The 22228-nt window shown below is 38.3% G+C and overlaps 1 protein-coding gene across 1 annotated transcript; it reads left to right on the top strand.

Moving 5' to 3' along the window:
- The first annotated feature begins 127 nt into the window (after nucleotides 1-127).
- Nucleotides 128-22228, top strand: IL18R1 (interleukin 18 receptor 1). The gene is made up of 12 exons (XM_026066462.1): nucleotides 128-468; nucleotides 1279-1379; nucleotides 4092-4207; nucleotides 5321-5561; nucleotides 11913-12090; nucleotides 13738-13891; nucleotides 14460-14522; nucleotides 15943-16099; nucleotides 16274-16407; nucleotides 17785-17946; nucleotides 19633-19791; nucleotides 21478-22228. The coding sequence occupies exons 3-12, from the start codon at nucleotides 4159-4161 to the stop codon at nucleotides 21876-21878; spliced, it is 1698 nt and encodes a 565-aa protein (XP_025922247.1). The 5' UTR covers nucleotides 128-468; nucleotides 1279-1379; nucleotides 4092-4158; the 3' UTR covers nucleotides 21879-22228.

Below are 22228 nucleotides of genomic sequence, written 5' to 3'. Positions count from 1 at the left end.
GGGGGCGGATTTAGCTTAACATACACGTTCCTCAAGCATCACACTTCTGGGAAAGGAGCCCTGCAGTGAGCTATTCAGCAGAAAAGCAGAGGAAGTGGTGTCTTGACAAAAAGATAGCTGACGACATCATGTCCGCGCTCCCTTCTTCCTGACGGCCGTGAGAGGGAAGGCTCCTGAAGCACTGATCACCCTTCCTGCAGCCCACCCGCCTGCCACCGTTGTCCCGGCTGGGTTTTATCCACTTGTGGGCAAAATACCCGGGGTTTTATCCACCCCCGGCCCGCACCGTCTCCCTCCGCGCCGCGGCCCGGTGGGCGGGATGGCGCGGCAGGCCCGGCCGCCTCTTCCCTCTCCGCTCTCGGCGGGCGGCGAGGGGGAAGTGCTGGGGCCGTTTGGGGCCGCAAGCGGGAAGTGGCAGCCGCGGTGCCGCCGCAGAGCCCGACGCAGCCGGGGGCGACGCGGCGCCAGGTAGGGCGTGGGGCGGCCAGGGCCGGGAGGGAGGGCGAGGGCCGCCGCGCCTTCTCCACGCCCTCGGCGAGGCGCCCCGTATGGCCTCCCCGCGGCGCGGAGCCGCCTCCCCGGCACTGCCCCCGGGGGGCTGCCGCGGGGCGGCGGAGGGGGGCGGGCGGTGGCGCCCCTCGCGCGGCTCCATGTTGGGGGGCGCCATTTGCGGGCGGCGGCGGGCGAGCGCTGAGGGGGTGGCGGGACCCGGCGCCGGCCCCCAAATCTGCCTCCCCGCCTCAGTGGCGAGTCTCCCCCGGAGCTTCCCCTGACAGCGGTGCTGCGGCAGCTCCTCCCCGCCCGCCGCCTAGCTCGCATACCCCCAGCCCACTCTCTTTCGGGCCCCGGGTGTACTTTATTTATTTATTTATTTATAAATCACAGAAACGTTGTAACTAGTTTAGCTCTGCAAAGGGCTTATTTCAGCACGTGCCACCTGCTGACACGGCCCTGGCCCTTTCACTCGCGCCTGGCTGGCATTGGAGCGGGACAGACTCCTCACATACCACTGTAGATGGTAGCAGGAACAGATGGTTCTTAAAAAAACATTTATCGCGAGCCCAAGTGCCTCATTTAGAAAAGTCAGCATAATTTACTACTGCCTTTCCAATCAATGCCACTAAAAAGGAATTTCCCGTACCAGCCTTTTCTGGTTTCCTCCCTGAAGTATCAGTTTGCAAAATGGCAAATTCCGCTCTTCCTGTTTGGGGATTTTTTTTCAGACTGAGCTGTCTTTGTGTTGTCTCACTTATTTCGAGAGGTTACTCTCTGTTGCAGTGATACAGTAAGGCCCAGAAGATTTGTTAGTACAAGCTGTACCTGCCTGGAGTTTGGAAGATTACCTCTGCCTCAGCTGTCATCCTGGCAAGATTTGCCTAGTGAGTAAACAGCTTCGTTAACGTTGTTTGAAATGAAGATGGATTTTCATTTTAACCAATAACTACTAATCCTTGCAGAAAGTTGCTTAGTTTTAGTAAGGTTAAGGTAGTTTTGCTGATCTGTTTTCTTTGTGGATCTTGAATGAATTGCGACACTGTATATTCTGTTTGAAAAAGACTTCAATTCCACAAGAAGCCATCCTTAAAGAGGTAAAATTAGTGGTTTGTTCACTTGACCCCAAAATGTTTGCTCAAACCATCTGAGGTTGAGAAGAATCTGTTGGCTTTTTTTAAAAAAAAAAAAGGAAGTCACAGCCCTTTGGGACCAAATTCAGGTTTCTTTCCAAAAGTGTTGACTGAAATGAGTTACTTGATCAAAACTAAGGATCACTCTGATGTATCAGCTCCTTTTTATTCCAAAATGTTCTCGGGATTCCAGGAAATTGAAGAATAATTATAATGATGCTTAAATACATACAATTATCTATTTCATGAGATATCGCTAATGTACTTTACAGAATTTACAACCTTCATTTTGATTAAAATTTTGTTGGTTTTACAATGGCACTATGATTTTTTAGAACCATCTTTCTTTTGTATTTAAAGTCCAACAATGGCTTTGAGCATGTATGAAATCTGAAAAACATGCTTAAAGCCCCTGTTGCTTTGGGCTTCAAAGACAACTGTTTTCAAACAACAGTTTGAAACTGTCATTCCCTGCTATTGCCATGGCATTTTGCCTGTTGACTGTCTCTGTAATTCTGCTGTAATCCCTCCTTTATTGAACAGAGAATCTTTGTCTTCTAAAATATCTCCCCATTTCTTTCTGAAAATTAGAAACCTTGTTTTGTTCCTTAAAAAATGTTTTTATATTAGCTGAGTTTTGTCAAGAGCAGTTCTCTTTTTATTTTTTTCCTTTCTTGGTGTTTCATGGTAGAGTACTGCAAACCATATGGTTCAAATGTAAATACTGTTAGCCTGAAGCAGAACAATTTCAGACAAACTGATCAGGTTCAGCAGCAATGTGAGAGTACAATGGAGGATGTATGTTTTGCCTGTTAACAGCAGCCAAAAATCCCAAATCTGATTATTATTAAGTATTTTACATAATACTGTGTTCTTTAATTCCAGTTAAAGGAATGAAGGGCTCTGCTCTGTGTTCACCAAAACTTCCCTTGTTGTGCTGACATGGTGTGCCAGCAAAGAATGGGATTTAGAGTTAAAATCTGATTGTTTATGATTTTATCTATATGTGGTGGATCTTACTGTAATGGTCTATAACAGCTGTGTTTCTTTTGGATAAGTTAGTCTCACAAGGGGAAAAATTAACAAAACAAAAGTAAATCCAAGAAATGAAAATAAAGAAAGAGGCCCTGCTTTCCTTGTAAAATGTTAGACTTTGAATCTCCATGAGTAGCAGGGAATTGAAACCAGGTCTGAGAAGTTTACTGTATGGCCACTTGAAAGTTGCTTGTTGCAGCATCCGATTTCTTTCAGATGCTGTCTAAACCTGGGTCCATCTATCACTCAGTTTAAAAAAGGATGTGATACAGTTCTTTCATCTTCTTACAGTGATTTATGGGATGAGGGCATCCTTGTAATGAATTGGGCAGAACAATAAAAGAGGAAGAGCAGTTACACATCTTGGTGTCATTCTGTAATATTGCTTTAAATGCAATAGCCACAACGTCCGACTGCTTTTTATCGAGAGAAGTTTCTGATTGTAAATACAATCAGAAGACAGTGTCTTAAAACAGTCAGTAAGTATGTTCTGAAATTGCAAGAGGTTTAGGTAAGAAAACCAAAGAAATGGAATCCTAAAAGAGATTTCTTCTGTCAGCTGTCCATGAAACATGTTTCTTATGTGTGTGTCACATTTGTTGTACGTGCATGTTTGGCTCAGTAACAGAGGAAAGTTGTCTGTCTTGGTTGTGGCGGCTGAACTGAGTTTCTTATGCACCCAATTTGTTTGTCTTGTGAGCAAAACCGAGGTACAGTTAGCATTGGCTGTGCTATTGGTTGTGGGAACCTACTTTTCTGAGGAATCTCATAGATTCCACCGTGGTATTATTTAGTTATGTTTTGCATTTGTCCTTGGAAGTTCAATTGACTTCATATAAAGTAACTGAACAGGAGCTTCTTCGTCCTCCCTCCTCAATGGAAACATTAGAACCTCTCAGTGCTGGTACCTATCTGTTCTGTAGATGAAAACGTAAGACAGAATTATAGATCTCGTTGTTTTCCAACAGGCTCAAACAATTGAACACCAGGGTGTCCAATCTAACAACATTGTGAGGTTCTCACTGAAAGCAAGCAAGGTTTCTATCAGCTGTATTTCTGTAAGGTCTAATCTTGCAAAGATTGACTCTGTGGGGAAAAAAGTGCTGTCCTATTCAATGGTAGCTGTTTACTGACTTGTGGTCTAAATTTGGGTACTTCTATCATTAAGGTTGTAATTTTAATCGAGAGTACACAGTGTATCTAATGAATGAGCAAATGGAGGAAAGAAATCTGGCATTGCTTTGTGAATTTAAAATAAATCTTGCCAAGAAAACTCTGTGACCTAATACGTGAAAATACCTGTTATGATAAAAATGAATAACTTTCCACCTGGAAATCCCTATTCAATAACAGCCATTAGTTACACTGATTACAAGCTTTGAAGTGGTCCATTTCATTGTACTTGTGATGAATTATGAATCTTTTTCTTAGGCTTTCAGTACAACCAAGAACAATACACTTTTCATCTTTCTGGAGAAGTGATAAGTAACTCAAGAAAATGCCTCTTATGATTTTTTTGTTAATGTTTATCATTGGATCTGCCACTGGTAAGTAAGTATAAGTTCTCACTTCAACAGTAAAACCTTAAATATCTGCTGAATAAATGACATCTTCTTGAAAATTGCTGAGAGTTTTCATACTGGGAGACAGTCAGGCAAATGGCTGGATTTTCTGAGCTTTATTACCAGAAGTATTAAGGCAAATCAAAGAACAAAATCTTAATGGTTTTGTTAATTTCAATGTGGTTCTGAACTTTGGAAGTTTGTTCTCTGCATAAATAACAAAATTATAAAAGAAAAAGAACCAAGATGTTGCCTGGAGACAAGCTGATGATGTTGTATAAAAGCATAGCTATGTGGAGAATCACAGCAAGGAAGAGAATGAATCTGCTTCTTTTGGGGCTTTTCAGAAGTATAGTCACAGTACTTGTTAAACTACAATAATCTCTGGGAATCTCAGGAGAAATAGATACTGAAGACTTATTTTATTCGTGATTCTTTATGGTAGGCCTTGGTTCCTTTTCTGTATTTTGTATGACTTCCTGCATGCAAAAGTACATTTTGGAAATTTATTTGGAAAAGGATACTTTGAGACTAAATTTTACTCATACAATCTCAGTGTGAGAGAGGTTTTCTGAAGCTATCTAAAGTTTTTAAGAAATATAGCCACTTAATAACTTAGTTTTAATTAAGAAGATGAGAAAATGCAAGCGTTAATTTATAGCATCTCTTTTTATGGTAGTTGATCAATTCTGAGGATTAGCCATATTTGTCAAGACAAATCATATGTGAAGAATTTTTCCTTCATCCTTCCATTTGTGGCAGCTGCTTTATTACAGAATGAGGCCAGGTTTTGCCATCTGTGCTCATTTGATTCTGACACTTTTGGACTAAAAGAATCATAAGGAAATTTCCATTTTTTTTATCCTCCTTTCCTTCCAGTTTTGCTTGAGTAAGGTGGAATACAGACTTGGAAAACTGAATTCTCAGGTTGAAATAAATACTGCTGAAATAAATGAATACTGCCAAACTACTCTGCTGAAAGAAAATCTCTTTAAAAAAGACCAGCTGCACAGCAGAGCACATTATAGTCAGGCTAGCCTCATTTTCTGAAATAAGTATATGGCTTCCTAATGTGTTTTTTTTCCTCCTTCTGTGAAGAGAAGCTGTGTCCCCTTCGTGCCTCCATTGATATACTAGAAGGGGAATACTTTTTCCTTTGCTTTCCTGAGTCAATGCAAGAACGTTTTCAGAAAGCAGAATACACAATAAACTGGTACAGAGAAAATGCTGGGAAGCAGAAGTTGATAAAAGAAACACACAGAATTGTTTCACAAATGAATTTTCTGGAGTTTTGGCCAGCTGAACTCAGTGACTCTGGGAATTACTCTGTCACTCGCAGGTGGGTAAACAAACATGTGGATGAACATCCTGCCTTTGCAGTTGTTTATAAAGATGACAATTTCTATGTTCTGCTTCATATTGTTAGTGGCATCTATTCAAAGCAAGTGCAGAGAACTACATTGACCGTGGTGTCATTTTCCACATCATTTCACGATAACCGCTCAGGCAGACCCATAGTATTTACAAATAGCTGTAGGCAGATGTAGCTTTTCAAAGCTTCTATGGAGTTTTGATAAAGGAGTTAGCAGTTCTGCTGTTTTATGATTAACTACCTAAGCAAAATGAGTGATAGGCAATCCTTCTGTTAATCTTACTGCCAAGTAAAAGGAAACATTTGCCTGTCTTCTGCACCACACCCGTTCATCCTTACTCTAACAGGTGGAATGCAATCTATGAGGCCTACCTAGTAAATTAATGGGACTAATTGTGGAGTAAGATAATAAAAGAATAGTGGCATAACTGAACTCTGGCTTCTGTGCAAAACTTTTCATAACTTGGAGCTACTCAAAGAACAAATGAAATAATTGGATTTGATTTCATACTGCTGTAGAACACCGTGAGTCATAATGAAAAATAAGGTTGGGGCTCATTTGTCTGTGGTATTTTTTATTACATCATGAAGAAAGACTGACAGACAAAGGACTAAATCAAGATTTTTTTACATGGAGTTCTTATGACTGACTTGCACCAAACCTGTAGTTCACCATTTACAACTGAATTAACCATTCATTTTAAATAAATTATTTTGTGTGTCGTGCTTAATGCTTTGTGCTGTTTCTCAGGGAGTATTTTTAAGGTTCTCGCCCGCTTCTTAAAGGTTACAGCTTGGTTATGTGACTAAGGTGCTGAAAAATGCTGTCCACGTTTCTCTAATAACACAGCAGCCACCAGTTTAATAGTTTACAGTTTTAAGTTAAACCTAATTTGGAAGCTGAAAACGTAATGTATATTTTTCCATGTATCATTATGATGATTGTTTTGTTCATATTTTAAAAAGTTCTGAGTCATTTCATCTGAAATGCTAAATATAAAAAGGGGAAATTCTCCAAGTAGAGCAAAAATACTCATTAATATTACTCATTACTCATTAGTAAATATTTATCACTACAGGCATACCTCAGAGATATTGTGGGTTTGGTTCTAAACCACTGCCATAAAGTGAATATCGCAATAAGGCGAGCCACACAAAGTTTGATTTCCCAGTGCATATAAAAGTTATGTTTACACTATACTGTAATCTATTAAGTGTGCAATAGCATTATGTCTAAAAAAAAATGTACAAAATGTGACACAGAGGCACAAAGTGAGTACATGCTGTTGGAAAAATGGCACCAATAGACTTGCTTGACTCAGGGTTGCCACAAACCTTCAATTTGTAAAAATAGCAGTATCTGCGAAGCACAATAAAGTGAAGCTCGATAAAACAAGGTATGCCTTGTATTTAATCATTACTTTCTGTTTTAAGTGATTTCTTTTCAATGTTAGGCCACTTTTTCATCAAATAGTAGGTAAAGCATGAGCAAAATTTTGCTAGTGTATCTCAAACCTGATCTTAAGGGAATTGTCTTTAAGGATGATGAATATGGTAGTTTGGCTACTTTGTTCTCCAGTGTTGCCAACAATAATGCCAGTGGCAGTAGGTTACTGAGTCAGACATCTGTCTGAAGTAGCAGAGGAGAAGCTCAATTTTGACCCTTAAGGGTTGACATTAGGTAATACCTGACACAAGTTTGTCCATTGTTACGGACCTGTGCTTTTCATACCAAATCTGAATTTGGCTTTATAGTTTTATTATATTATTGATGGTTTTGATCAGTCATCTCTGTAGTCACTTCACTAAATATGGCGCTAAAAAGCTATTTAATCTAACAACTCTACTGCCAGCACCTCATCAATGTTATAAAAAGCATTCTCTGCCTTATTGTGGCAAGCGGAGGGTTAGGTGAGGAGCATACCTGAATCACCACACTACCAAAGGAGGTTGTCATAGTAAATCTAAAATAAAGGACACGTGAGAGGAAAGTTTTGACAACCCCAACTTTAATTCCCAATCCCTGTCATTTGTGATTGTTTAAAGGATTTGGAGTAACAACAGTAAATCCACAGTAAATTACAAGAACTATGTAAAATGTATATGATAAAAATATAAACTTCAAAGTTGAAGGATACAACCTTACATATAGAAGAAGGAAATGAGAGGAAAAGATCTTAAGTAAAACTATTAGGACAAAGTTGGTAAGATGATTATCTGTTGGAAAATACAAAAATATCTGAATCCTTTGCAAAGTATCTTGATTTTGCTGGTTCGTTTCAGCCAGAAATTGTGAAAAAAGGTTTTGATTATATCAAAGTATTCATTTGGAATCAAGAGGTTTGATTTTCCATTATGAAGCCCATTTCTGTTTCATTTTCTATCACACTATATTACAATACCATATTTTAAAAATCAGTTTTGGAAGAAAGCACTTTTACTTCCGTAAAAAGGTTTCTGAATTAAAAGACTATCTTCTCACCAATCTGAAACAACTGGGGTTTTTTTTTTTTGTTTGTTTGTTTGTTTTAAGAATTTCCTTCTGCTAGGCCCATATAGATATTCAGGTTTTTGTTAGGAATCAGAACGAAGGCACATGCCAGAATCTAGAAATCCTCATGTGGTAACTTTTCACAGTTCTAATCAATGGGAAATTTTGTGGGGGATTTACATGGGGTCTTGGGAGTGGTTTGTCTGATGGTTCTCATGACTGGCAAGCATCTTGAAGTAATTACATTTCAGTGAATAGGGAAGATTATTTGCAGAAATATTTTTCTACAGTGAAGGAAATTGTGGACTACTGTGGACTACAGAATTGGTTTCAGTTTTAATAAGAATGATAATTATAACTGAACTTTCTTTTGTTTCAGAGCATTTAGAATAGATTGGTGTTTTTCTTCTGAAAAGTACATATTCTAAGTATATTTTCATTTATCTTTTTGCTTATTTTCAAATATTCCATTTAGATCTGAGTATAAGCTATATGGGAAATGGTTTATTAGAATGGTGATAACAGTTCTGGCAGTTTTAGTGAACAAAGTGTTAATTAAACATATGTGAAGTTTCAAGAAAAATAAGACAACACAATGTGGACAGCTTTTGCAAAAATTTAAGTGATTTTTTTCTAATTTTTTACAATTGACAATGTGCAAGAAAAGAGAGGTGAAAACAATTTAATGATGAATTTATGGTGCATTATCCACCTATTTTTGATATAAAGAAGAATCAGAAGTTTTCCAGGTAAAGCAGAATTGTCCTGCTCACACATAGCATAGATAGCTAAAGCATGTGTGTATGTGTATGTGCAGGTTTGTGTGTTTGCACATATGTGTTGATGCAGTAGGCTTAGGAAATAAATTCAGGTATTAATAGACTTCATCAGTAAGCATAAGTTTGTACATCTTCAGCAACATTTCTTGAAAATAAAAGATTTTGTGTATTTGGTGTGATAGTGGTAAGCAGAATATCTATGTCACACATCTTTGGCAGGATTTGTTACTTGTATAGTTTTTCGTGGCCCATATCCTGTGGTTGTCAGAAAAAAACCCAGAAAATGAAAAAAAACAGGTCATCTTACTGCTCTGTATTAGGGACCTTGAAACTGAGGGAACTTACAGGTTCCTGAAACAGTGAAAGAATGGATATATGCGGTACATATTGAGGCCCTAATACTGCTTACTCCTGTAACCTGACTAGAACTGTTGAAAGCAATGAGAATACGCTTTTTTAGATTTAGGCTTGTACTTTGTAAGACAGAGTGTCATTTTCCTGTAGTAGCTAGAAATATTGAGATAACACTGGATTGTTGCGTTGAAATAGCTAAGGGATGACTTAGAATTGGATATGTATGCAGTCTTTATGGTAAACTTGAATTACCTGCTCTAAGGGCTTTCACATCCCTGTAACCTCTGTTGAGTCAAGCTAGTTTTTGTTGTTGCTCTTTGGTGGGTTTGGGAGGGGTATTGAAAGGCTGTTAAGCCAGAAATGGTTTTGTTCCCCACACGGTATGACCAGAGAATATCAGTAAGTGAAAATCTGCATAGAAATATAACACAGACATTAGCCGTGTAAACAATGTAACAGCGCATTTTTGTTGAAAATCGTGTGTATGGCAGAGAAATGGAAAAGATATAAGCCAAATTCAACTTAATTTTCATAGGTATGGCTTTGTCACCTTCTAGGAAGTTTCACCTTTCTTGTTAGGCCAGAATTTGGCTCAACAGCTGAAATATCTTGTTTCACTTAAGGTGAAATCCTTGTATTTGTTGAAGTGATTTCACTAAATACTGTCACAGAAGAAAGCCCCTGTGCAGTGATAGTGCTGAGGGGAACACGCGGCCTTGCTGATGACTTTCTTCCATTTGCTGACTCTAGATAATAAAATTCTGTGTATTTTATGGCTAGATCCATTATTACTTCTCTGGCAGTATTCACATACGAGTGTGACACTGAAGTAAGAACATGTATTTGGTGGTATTTATCTGAACAAATGTAGATGTCTACATCCAAGCTAATTATCTGAGGTACCTTTATTGTCAGGGAGAGACAGTGGCATTTCTGGGGCAGATTATCTTGTCCTAAAACAGACATATAAAACAGGTCACGTAAACTGCATTCTAAAAGGGTGACTGTGGCCTGGGATCCCACTGCTGACTATGATCAATTTAAATTGATTTAAATGTGTAACTGTGGTGTTGAAGAATAGGTGAGCTAGACTCCACCCACTGTGAACACCCATGCAAGTATATCTCTGATGAAAATGTTTTGGTAAGGCTTTTCCTGTTTATAACACCACAGTTAACTGATTGAGAAGCCAAACCACTGTGTTTTGGCTTGGCTAGTCAATGCAGCTATGAATAGTGAGTACCTCAAATGAGGGAGAGGAGCAAGGAGAGTCTGTAGACTAAAACAGAGTTACAATCTGAAAAGGGTGAGCAAAGCAAATATGTTGGGGAGCTCATAGCCAAAAAAAACCTGAGCTAAATTCATCATATAAATGATGTTCTAGTTGTTCTTCTGACTCTTGTAACAGCAAAAGGCGTATCACACAAGAACGGTGTTGAAAGTCGATACACTCATCAGGCTTGTTTCTCCATTTCAGCTGCTTTGTCCCCTTAGTCCGTTTCAGTGAAATGACTCTTCACTGTTGTTTAGTCTCAGTTCCCCTGGGAGCAATTCCTTTTTCTTTTCTTGGAGACAGAAAGATTCAAACCTATTTATAAAGATATGTCTGAAGCAAGAGGGAAGTGTTCTGTGCTTAATGCTTTTGTTTTGTCAGACCTTACTTATTTAGGAAAAAATCTGAAAGCTGTGGTTTAGACATTATTCTGGAAGTCTCATCCGTTAACTTACAGTAACATACAACTTTCCCTTAAGCCCTAACTTCACCAAAACTCCTCCAGCTTCTGTTCTCCTGGTGGTCATGTATTTGGACATATCCAACAATGAGATAATTCACAGCTATAATCTTAGTCTTTAAAGAAATATGTGGATAGCACCTAGTAGATGTCTGGATGATAACAGTCAGCTCTTAGATAGTCAAAAGAAGCATGATTAGAGTATATTTGTCTGACCTTTTATACATATTATATTAGAATGTGATGAAACATGCTGTAGAAGGGCTAGTTTCTGACACTTCCAGTCAGTTTGGGGTGACCAGCTAACTGAAGATCTCTGATTTGTGGACAATGAAAGACTAAGAGGGGTATCCTTTCCAAAATGCCTTCTTTTGCAGATGTGCTTGAATCCATAATAATTGATTTTGTAATTCACAAGACTTGCATGGTTTAGAAATTATTTCCACAGATAAATTGATGATTCTCTGCACAGTATCGAACAAAGAGTAATGTAACTTTGTGAACAGCAGCAGAGTTTCTCATCTCATGTTTGACATTTTTCACAAATAATATTTTTCAGTTACTTCTTTAAACCTTGTCAAAGTGTAGGAATTATACCTGTAAGATTGCTGGCTGATTCAAGCTCCTGAAACTCTTTTATGCTCACTTGTAACTTTACATGACACCACAGATGGTTACATTTTTGTTCTGGTCAATATAATAGATGTTGCTATATTTCATAGATAAAATTGCATTATCAAAGGTTTTGTGATAGACAATTTAGTTTAGATCCTCTTTTGTTTTGGGAAACACCTATTTGGGGGTGGAAAAGTAATGAAAAGGAATATAAATAATCAGTTCAGTATTGACATACTTTTCACCTAACAGATGTATTAGAGCATTTATTTTTATTTTGTTGTGTAACTTGCTAAGCTGCATTCCTTAAAAATCTCCTAAACTGATTTTGCATTTTTTTTCATAGTGATGGAAAACAAAATTTCACAATTCAGCAGTGGACCTTGAATGTACTTGAAAGAAATAAAAGCAGCTGTTTCAACGAAAATCACTTAACTACAGAAATTAAAAATGCTGGAAGTGGTCATTCACTGAGATGCAATGATCTATCTGTCAATGAAAATGACAGTATAACGTGGTACAAGGTAATTATTGAAACAGTGTCACTCAAATCATTGGCTATAGAAACAAAACATCTGATGCAGGAAAAACAAATTACAAAACAGATTTCTAGAAGCATCTACAAACCTTGTAAACCTTGCAAAGATTTAATTTCTCTGGTAATTGGGGAAGAAAGGAAGGTTTCTCTCTGCTCTCAGATTTGTTAGAAAAATGTACCTGTAATCAGAAATTATTAATACCCTGGTAGTTTGGAAGTGGTAAAAGATCTGACGTGCATGCCTCTGTTGATTTAGCCAGCAGCCGGTTTAGCCAGCTGCTACTTTGCTAGTACATATATTATCCTGACACTGAATGAGTTGCCAAGATATTTTACATTTGGCATGTGCTTGGAAAGTAATTGAGAACTTGTAAATTTTGCTGTTTATGAACATTTTTTGCAAATTGTGTAATGGATCTGGTTCCGTTCAATTTAGACAAATCACTGTACTACAGTTTTCATCAGAACACAGGATACAGTTGTGCAGGTACTTGTAACTGTTGACTCTTGTGCTCAACCATTGGATTAAGCACCCTGAATAGCTTTCTTCCAGTCTGTTCCTGCTCAGCATCTTCACTAGCACTCCTTATTCCTCTCAGGAATTTGCAGGTGTACTGGTTGGCACACTTGATCAGTTGGAGTTGCAGACACTGTTCACTCATGTAGGCATTGATTCAGTTCCAGAAAAGGGCTTAGGTGGCTTAAGTGCTAGCACTGAATTATTCCAATAATATGAACCCCAGCCCTGCTTGCTTGTCCTTAGGGGCCTCAAAGGCCATAGATAGGTATGTTTTCCTCAGTAAAGGAGCATACCCAAGACTGACCTGTCTCTTGGCTAAACTGAACTGATGCCATTCTCATGCCTAATCCTATTTGAGATACATGAAACAGGCATGTCTATGCCTCAGTATCCTTAGGAGCTTGATCTAATGAACATATTCAAAGCCTTCCTGACACACTGAGTGGAGATAAAATGGGGATGGTGACACAAGGTTTTGTGTAAGAGCCCAGGGTAAACATATGCATCCAGGAAATGTGGCACAAGTGTCCATTTCCCTTCTTGGTCTAGCGTGATTTAGACCCACATATTGCTGAGTTTTCATGAGACATTTCACTTAACAGGTGCTTTCCATGTCCTCAACTAAGATTTTCTTCTTTTGCAGAAAAAAAATCAGAGGTTGTTGGGAGTGTGGGGAGGGCAAACAGAAGTGAGTCCAATTCTTGTCACCCGCTGAGAGGTTCACTTTCTTAGGCATTTTGCTTTAAAATGAAAGCTTCTCAGCAGTCTAGACACCTTAGGAAAACACTGTTGGTAACAGACAGGCAACACCTCCAGACCTGAGCCATGGTTTTGACAAAACAGATGAGTGCATTTAAAGTCCTGATGCAATATTTTTATACCCAGATAACTTACTTGAAATGCCAGTGCTCTCAACTTTTACTGGGTTGAATGTTCACATGTTGCAATTGGGTGAGCATGTCTGAAAATTGAGCCCCCACCTCTTTTAGGTCAGATAAGTGTCACCATTGCTTTTTTACTGTCTCATTGGAATTTTGCTTTGAAAATCATTTTTGTCTTCCTTCAGGTTTTGAATGTATGTTTGCTGCAAACTAGTATTTTCTGTCTTTATAGGACTGTAAGAACTATCAAAATAAAACAGAGCGGGAACTGGATTTTAAAACTTTAACAATTCAACACTCTGGGATATACACCTGTAAAATTTTGATCACTCATGAAGGAAAGATATTCCACAGCACAAGTACAATTCATCTGGTAGTAGAAGAAGGTAAGAAAGCTTTCTGAAAATTTTGAACCATATTTATAAGTTCTCCTTACTATGGAAGAAGCTTCTTCCTAAATTTATTTGCCTAGGAGTTATGGGTGTGGTTTATAATTTCTTAATTCCAGTTCTTGTTAGATAAATATATAATAGTGATCTGATGTATTCTGCAATAATTTCAAACATAAAAAAGCAGAAGCAGAAGTTTATACTACCTGCTATCAATTTGGGAAAAATTATTTAGTATGTTTTCCCTGTAATTTTAGTTTTATCAAAATTGGCCACCGCAAGTCAAATAAATTTATCAAGAGTTTTGGGTGAGAGTGTTTCCAGCAATTGTAAATTGTACACTGTATATGTATGCACTTGAAAAAAATTCAACAGGACATACTATGTTTTAAACTACTCAATAATGCCAAAGTGTTGAGCATACTGTTTTGGTCCAGATATTTTTTTTTAATTAGATGGAATCTATGATGTGATTAGTTTTAGAAATAAAGCAAATGTATCATTTTTACTGTGTTAGAATATAAGAAAGCTGTTACTCCAATAGCAAGTTTTCTTTTTATCTTAGATGCACCAGAGGCTGTAACTCTGGAGATAGTTGGACTTGATGAAGAAGTTGAAACACAAATAGGTATCAAATTAGTACAAGAATCTTTGTGATAGTTGCTGCATATATGTGCTTTTGTTCTGATCTCTTTATTGTTGATAGTCTGGTTAAGTTTAATCAAACTAAGAATTGTCTGTGTGCCCTCCTGGATCTGTTCCATCTTCACATCTGATTATATTTTCCTGGTGGATTTCATGACTGATATAAAAGTACACTAAATTCACCCTCATACAGAGGCAGAAGCTGAGGTTGTTGCTATGATCAGCAAGAGAAAATGGTGGTTACGATAAACCAGCTTTTCATGGCTTCCTTTCATAGATAGTAAACCCCATGGAATGATGTGTGAAAGAAGGCCAGTTTGTTTAGTGAACAATAATAATGAGTAATACCCTTAATACCTGATGCAGCCTAGGATGGTATTCTGCAGAGAAATGAGAAGTATGAGGGCTAACAGTCCTGGCAATGCAAGTAAGCAGATCTGTCACTGAAAAGAATTTATTACATGTCAAAAGTCAAAACCTTAACTATACATCTATGTGGGAACAGGTTAGATAACAGGGCCTGCAGGCTCCCAACAGTATTGGACACCATCCAAGATTTTTGAGATTGAGACTCTAAATAATTCTTAACAACATAAATTTACCTGTCTTTTTCCTGCTGTGTGCCTTAGGGCTTTTCCCATGTGGTTGTCCAGTCCTCCATCCCCCAGTCTCCAAAATCATATATGGTACCTCCTCTGTTGCTCATATGCATATCTCATATTCCAGAACTGCAGTCTGCTGCCTCTACTTTCCTGTGTCTACAGTTGTCTTCTTACTTTTTTCTTATAATTAATCAGACTGGAGGGAGTGGTTCCCTTCACTTCCAGTTAGTGCTTTGAAGTGGTACAAAGTAGATGACTGGCTTATTCACACATTCAGGATTATGCTGATTGCCAGGTGTGATGCTGGGATGGCAATTTCTTCCATGAGAGTTCAGGAAGTACCAAGGTTTTGGCTTTTGTTTGCGTCCTGATGTGTAGTTTGGCTACAATAATCCATTGGTTATAATTCCCTTTACCAGTTACCTACTTCTGCAAAACCATTACTTCAGCACTGGGGATAGGTTGTCCTCTCCTGTTCTCTGCCTGCAACACATGGTTTAATTCTCTAAAGTCTGAAATGCTTTGGCCTATTTAAATTCTTCTGGCTGCTACAGGGTTAATCTGGGGGAAGACAGTGGATGACTACACTGTGTAATAGAGTGCAAGAGAGCCCTGTGCACAGATGCCAAAGCTGCCACCAGTATAGCTGGAGCATGTATGAAACATTGTGTAGGGGCTACTAAATCCAGAAAGGAGGACAGCTCCTTGGATATGTTGCCTGGAAATCTGACATACTATTGCACTGTGAACATGAATGCTACTCCTGACTAGATCTTAATTCTTATGTTATGCTTTGTTTAGGCAAAGAAGAGATACTCAATTGCACAGGTTTCTTGGGTTATTTTGTGCCAGAAGATGCCAGCCTTTACTGGTCAATTAACCACACATTTCCAGAAAAATGTTCAGGTATCCCTGAGAATGAGCCTTCAATATGTGAAGAAGAGTTCAAAAAATTACAGTAGGTTTCCAGAAAATACTGCACTTCTGTTTGTATGTGTTTTGTGTTCTGCATTTTGTGGACTGCAAATTCAATGAAATGAAGTTCTTGTAGAATCTTTTTCTCAAAATCTGCCTCTCAGCTGGTTGTAGATTTCCATAGAGATAGTGTTGCTAACATCCTTTCTTGTTGCAGTATTGGAAACAAGTTTTATGTCACAAGGCTATTACGGATTAAAAAAGTAACGGAGGAGGACATGCATCGTAATTTCACCTGCATGTTGCAAGATGATGAAGGAACGCGAATAAAAGTAGTGAAACTGAAGAAAGGTACAGTATAATCTATGAATTATACTTCTCATATGTAATTATTAATGGAGATCATGCCAGCCTTCTCAATACGGAGGACTGGATACTGATTCAGAACATCTGTGCAGTCATATTCATACTTATGGTGGCCCTGGTCCCTCTTAGTGCAGGACTTAACAAATTTCCTGGCTGATTCTTTCTGTTCTGCTGCTACTTCTGCTAGAGCGGCTGTTTGAGCGCTCTGTGGTTAAACCACTGCTGCTGTGGACACAGCTGGGGGAGGATGAGCTATGCTTCTGCTGGGTTAACATCCCTTTGCAGCATGTTTAGTAGCTCCTATGATAACTCCCCTGTGCTCTCGTACCTATCGGATTGGTGGGATCAGGTGATAACTACCCAAAGCTTGGTGCAGCCCAGAGTCTTCTATTTGGACCACATTGTTTCTAAAAGCTGTTGTTTCTAAAATTAAAATATGACTTTTTTTTTTTCCCTGGGAAGGGCAATCTTTTATATTCCTGCTAATGCCTCAAACGTTCCGGTTGATGGTTTTGCTCTTATCAGGTACTCTGTCCTTCTAGCTTGGAGTGCTGACCTCTACCATACAGTAAAATTTCTCATTTAGAATCCAGACAGTCTGGAGATTCATGGCAAATAGGCATTTGCTTCTGTTTTTCCATCACTGTCAGACCTTTCCCAGTTTTACTGGGAGGAAATATTTAACTCCACAAGTGCAAAGTAGAACTTGACAGTCTTAAAAGATGCAGTATATAATAAAGAAAATGAAATACAGACTGGTGCGAGCATGGCATGATAGTGCCTTCGCAAAGGACTTCTCAAAGATTTAATGGTTAAAAATATGTATTTGGAATCAAAAGGAGGAAGATAACCGAATAAGCAAACCAAAAAGCTCAGAAGACAATAGTGACAGAAGAAAAAGAAAAGATCGTGACCAAAGAGATTAAAGGGAACATCAGTGGCTGTTATGGATGAGCTGAGATAGGGATGAAAGGTGGAGAATAACAGGAAGTAACAAAGATCCAGAAGAAAACTCATCATAAAGTGGGTGAGCCAGTATAGCCACCAGTTGGAACGCAGTACATCTTTGAGGATCTGGAGTCTCATTCTTGATCACACATACAGCTCATTTATGTGTGTGTTTGTGGGGGGGTATATGCATGCAAGATTATTTCTCCAGTTTCTAAAGTAATCCTCATTCTGTAATTCTTGTCCATCTCAGGATCGATGGCATGCAAGCGTGCTCAAAGTGTTAAGAGGAAAGAATTTACATCAACAGTATGATTTGTTTGGGTTGTTTTAAGATGATGCGAGCATTTACTGATGTAATCTTATCATATAGTATTTTGTTAAAGCTATATTTTCTGGGTTTCTGTTTTACAGGGAACACCCAAGATCTGCCTGTGCATATGTTTACAACTGGGATGGTCCTTGCTGTAATATTTCTATGTGTTGCTGTAATTGTGGTGGTTGTCTGTGTGACATTCAGAGTTGACTTAGTTCTATTCTACAGGAACATATGTAGAAGAGATGACACTGCTGGAGGTATGACATTGAAATAAGTGTATTGATAAAAAATAGCTTATGTTGGATGTGTAAAACAAGAATATTTGAGGAAGAGACAAAAAAAATCCACGAGTTTAGTGAGTAGAAACAGCAAAGAGTATGTATAAGAGAACTTGATTGACAGGTGCTAAAGTAAGTTGTTATACACCTGGGGCAGTAGAAGCAGATACATTTAGTAAAGAAGCTGCCTCTGGGGAAGACAGTAAAATGCACATAGTTAGATTTTATTCTGGTATGTTCTGTTCTGCAGTATGACTTCAGTATGAAAGTTGGAGAGTTGTTGGTAAAGGTGGGGAAGTATACAAGTATCTGTAAAAAGGATGAGCCCTCTGGAGCTGTCAGATAGGTAGAGAGAGAGAAATTTGTTTTCACTTCACTGATGCCCCTGTGCTTGAGGTTAAAATGCCTCCTTTCTTGTAAAGGCTATTAATAGATTTGTCACTAAATGCTTTTAAGGAGAACACACTGCCGGTATCTTACTAAACAGCATGACTGTGACCTGGACTTACGGAGCTAGCCTGACAGTTACCTCATTCTGGATATAAATTTCAATCTGTGGCTGTATTTCTGAAAATTGTCGTGAGGCATACTTGCTGTGTGTATGTGTGTGTGTGTGTGTGTGTGTGTGTGTATATATACACACACACACACACACACATATGTATCAATATATATGTGATCTCCTTAGCCCTTCTCAATCTCTAAATCAGCTTGGATATATCTTGGATAAACTGCAGTGGTTGGAGATCTCTTAGTAATGGATGAATGTCATTTGTGCTTGCCAGTGTTATTTATCTATCCACTGATGTTAGCTCTCCCTGCATATCGACTCACTGGGACCTCAGATGACCTGGACTAGGCCGCTGTGGAGGAATTGATTGTCTGATGCTAGGCAATAGATTCTCTACTCCCAGAGCTCTTGAATGTGGAGGGTTTCACCATCTTTAGTTTGTGCTCTCTCTTATGAAATATGTGTGGGAAGGTATCAGGAAAAGAAAGCAAAGAAACACTGCTTATGGTGTAAAGCTATGCATCCTGTTGTATCAATCCAGATAGTTATCCTGTTGCAAGGTTCAATTAGATATTCCCATATGTGGCAGACCTGGATTCTGAGTTGGTCTTATTTGGATTTTATGTTTGTAAATAACTGCCAAAAGCATGACCAAACATGATATAGGCTTATAACTCTAAGCCATTAAAGTATTAAGTTGGTTTATTCTCTTTTGCAAGTACCCATTCTATAGCACTACATGAGAGTATTGGATAAACAGTAAAATAAATGTGAAAATCTGCAATATTATTTTTATGACATTCATATCAGGTTGCAGTCACATTTTTTGCATGCTAGTCTGTAATCAATCCCTTCATTTTCATGATCACGAGATATGAAATTAATGAGTTAAATAAATCCGATTTTAAAAAATCTCCATGGAGAAAGGGAAGATTATTTTCAAATATTTGCCAAATACAATCAGTATCATTTGTGCCAGATTCAAATTGGTCCAGGAATTTTTTGTTTGAGGGCCATTTGGGGAATCAGAGGAAAAAACAGCCATTTTTAGATGCTTTGCTGCTGAGACACTAATTCTGAAAATCAGAATGGTGGGTCAGATACTCTATTTCTAATGGTTGCCAACAAGACAAAAATTGGTGATTTCTTTCCAGATGGAAAAGAATATGATGCTTTTGTGTCTTACCTGAAAGACTGTGTGTCTCCTAGTGAAGAAGAGAGAGAATTTGCTCTGAATATATTACCCATGATATTAGAAGAAAATTTTGGTTACAAGCTGTGTATATTTGAGAGGGATGTATCTCCTGGAGGAGGTAAGTATAATGAGTATTCTTGTCATTAAATTGGCACAGCATTTTCACAGAAAGGTAAAGGTCTGCAATTAGAAGGAACTCTGTCAAATGTGTCATGTATTGAAATGCCACATTTTTCAATTAATCTAGACTGTTTTCACACAAAGACAGCATGTGTGCATTTTATATATTATATATATGTATTTTTATGAATACATATGCACATACATACATACACACGCATCTTTAATTGCACAGAATCAAGATGAATAGGTGAACATGCTACCATGGAGAAGGCTTGAGTAAGAACATACAGAATGCCAGATGTTTCATAGTAATAGTGCAATTTCTCTGTGTTCACTGAGGGCAGGCTTCTATGAATGAACTTGCATTTACCACGCAAAGCAGCTCATAGTTCTGGTACTAGTTACCCTGGTGTTACTTTTATGTTTTTCTGTATCTTCAGTGTGGCAGTGGACACTGCTTTGTGACTGTAATGGGTTCCACAGGGAGAAGAAGATAGAAATGAGAACGTGGAAATTTTGATCTCTAAATGACTTATAGATGGCCTTTTATAGGTGCTTGACAAAAATATACTGGGGGATTCAATTTAGTCCAAAGATCTAGTTGGAGGATAGAGTTTCATTGTTAAAAATACAGAACAATAAGGTCAGTCACCCTTCTTTGCACAGCATGATCTTCTCTGACTTTATCCATTCCTGATTGATATTTTTCCAACCAGAGGGAGATGCACAGCTTTTTCGAGTCATTTGTTTCAGTTCTTCCCTATTCTTAAGTATTAAAAAAAAATTTCACAAGTGTCCAATCTAATTCTTCCTTGCAGCAGTTTCCCTTGTTCTTATTCCTTATTCCCCTTATTCCCCTTATTTCTTGTGATCCATTGTGGACATGGAAAGTAGAGTATTTCCTTCCTCTTTACAGGAATATCCTTGTCAACTTTCTTCTCCTCTCAGTTTTCTTTTATTTAGGTTACATCAGCAGTTTGCTTTGTCTTTCCTTACAAGGCATCTTTCATAGATCTCTGGTCTCTGAAGACATTGTTATCCTGTGAAACTGGAGAGAGTTCAGAAAATTGTGCATGAGAATTCCATTACATGCATGCGTGTTTGAAAGATATCACCATTTGATTTCATTCACAGATTGTTGTGACAAAAGTCTTAGATCTAAAATTCAGTTGGAACTCATTCTGTCATAACATATCCTATTGTAATTAGCAGGCAATGCTAGTATTATCAACCTTCGATTACTGGTGATAAAGTGGGGTATATGGTGATATAAAGGAAGGAGTAAACTGAGGTAAACTGGCTGTGGATGACTTTGTGTGGAATCATTCTAATGGTGTTTATTATGGAAGAGCCGTCAAAGAGGCAGCTGACTGGAAGCACAATAAACTCTGTTATCACCATTCTGTCCATGTGACTACTGACAGATGGTTGTCTAGGATAGCCTGGGATAGTGTGGGGGCTCTTGTCTGCTTTGGAGAACAAGCTCTGGCGATACCTGAACTCATTCTTTCAGACTTGTAATCTGTAAAGCATATTACTCTCTTCTTAAAGGCAGGATATTTACATGCTGTCACTTTATAAGGGGAACATTTTTGGTAGACGTGTGATTGTTAAAAGATAAGTCGATTCAGTGCCTTCCCTTTCAATTTAGTTTAATAACACATATATGTTTAATTTGCAGCTGTTGTTGATGATATCCATTCATTTATTGACAAAAGCCGAAGATTAATCATTATACTGAGCCAGAACTACATTTCTGACAGAGCCATATATGAACTTGAGAGTGGACTTCATAAAGCTCTGGTTGAAAGGAAAACTAAGATCATATTAATTGAATATATGCCTATAAGTGACTATAATTTCTTGCCAGAATCACTATCTCTTTTACCATCACAAAGGGTTGTGAAGTGGAAAAAGGATAAATCTCTTCCTGTGAATTCCAGATTTTGGAAGAACCTTCGATACCTGATGCCAGCAAAACCTACCAAGTCAAACACCAAAGGGCGATATAATAATCTTGATCTGGGCTCAAAAGGTGTTCAACCATGGACTGGGGGCTGTGACTTTAATGCAGTCTTATAACAATTCTGGAAAAGGAAGGTGCTGCAGAAAACTGCCCATTTTACTACATCTAAATAGAAAACAGAAGCTGCACTTTGGGGAGCTAATGTTGATAGATGCCAAGCCTGAGACTTGAGGAAAGCATGAAAATTGTCACGGTGACTAGGATGATGTTAACCCCAATGCTAACTGCTGTCCCAGAGACAGATTCCTCAGCAGTTTTTGCAAGGAGCAGAACTCTGATTCTCCTTAGGACTTTTCACATGATGCTGAACACACTGCATAACCTTTTGGTTCCACATTTTCCTTCTTGTAAAATAACATCACTTACACTTGCATACTTTGTGAGGCCACTGAATAAATATGTCAGT

This window comes from Apteryx rowi, unplaced genomic scaffold (genome assembly GCF_003343035.1).
Source record: "Apteryx rowi isolate R43461 unplaced genomic scaffold, aptRow1 scaffold_103, whole genome shotgun sequence".
In the NCBI taxonomy this organism is placed as follows: domain Eukaryota; kingdom Metazoa; phylum Chordata; class Aves; order Apterygiformes; family Apterygidae; genus Apteryx; species Apteryx rowi.
The sequence above is the reverse complement of the archived record's forward strand: the minus strand, read 5'-3'. Positions and strand labels throughout refer to the sequence as shown.

Excerpts from the sequence above, each read along its gene's own strand:
- IL18R1 (XM_026066462.1), top strand. The coding sequence starts at position 4,159 with ATGCCTCTTATGATTTTTTTGTTAATGTTTATCATTGGATCTGCCACT. Across the intron at positions 13,892-14,459 it reads TCATCTGGTAGTAGAAGAAG|ATGCACCAGAGGCTGTAACT; the intron begins GTAAGAAAGCTT and ends TTTTTATCTTAG. Across the intron at positions 19,792-21,477 it reads GGATGTATCTCCTGGAGGAG|CTGTTGTTGATGATATCCAT; the intron begins GTAAGTATAATG and ends TTTAATTTGCAG.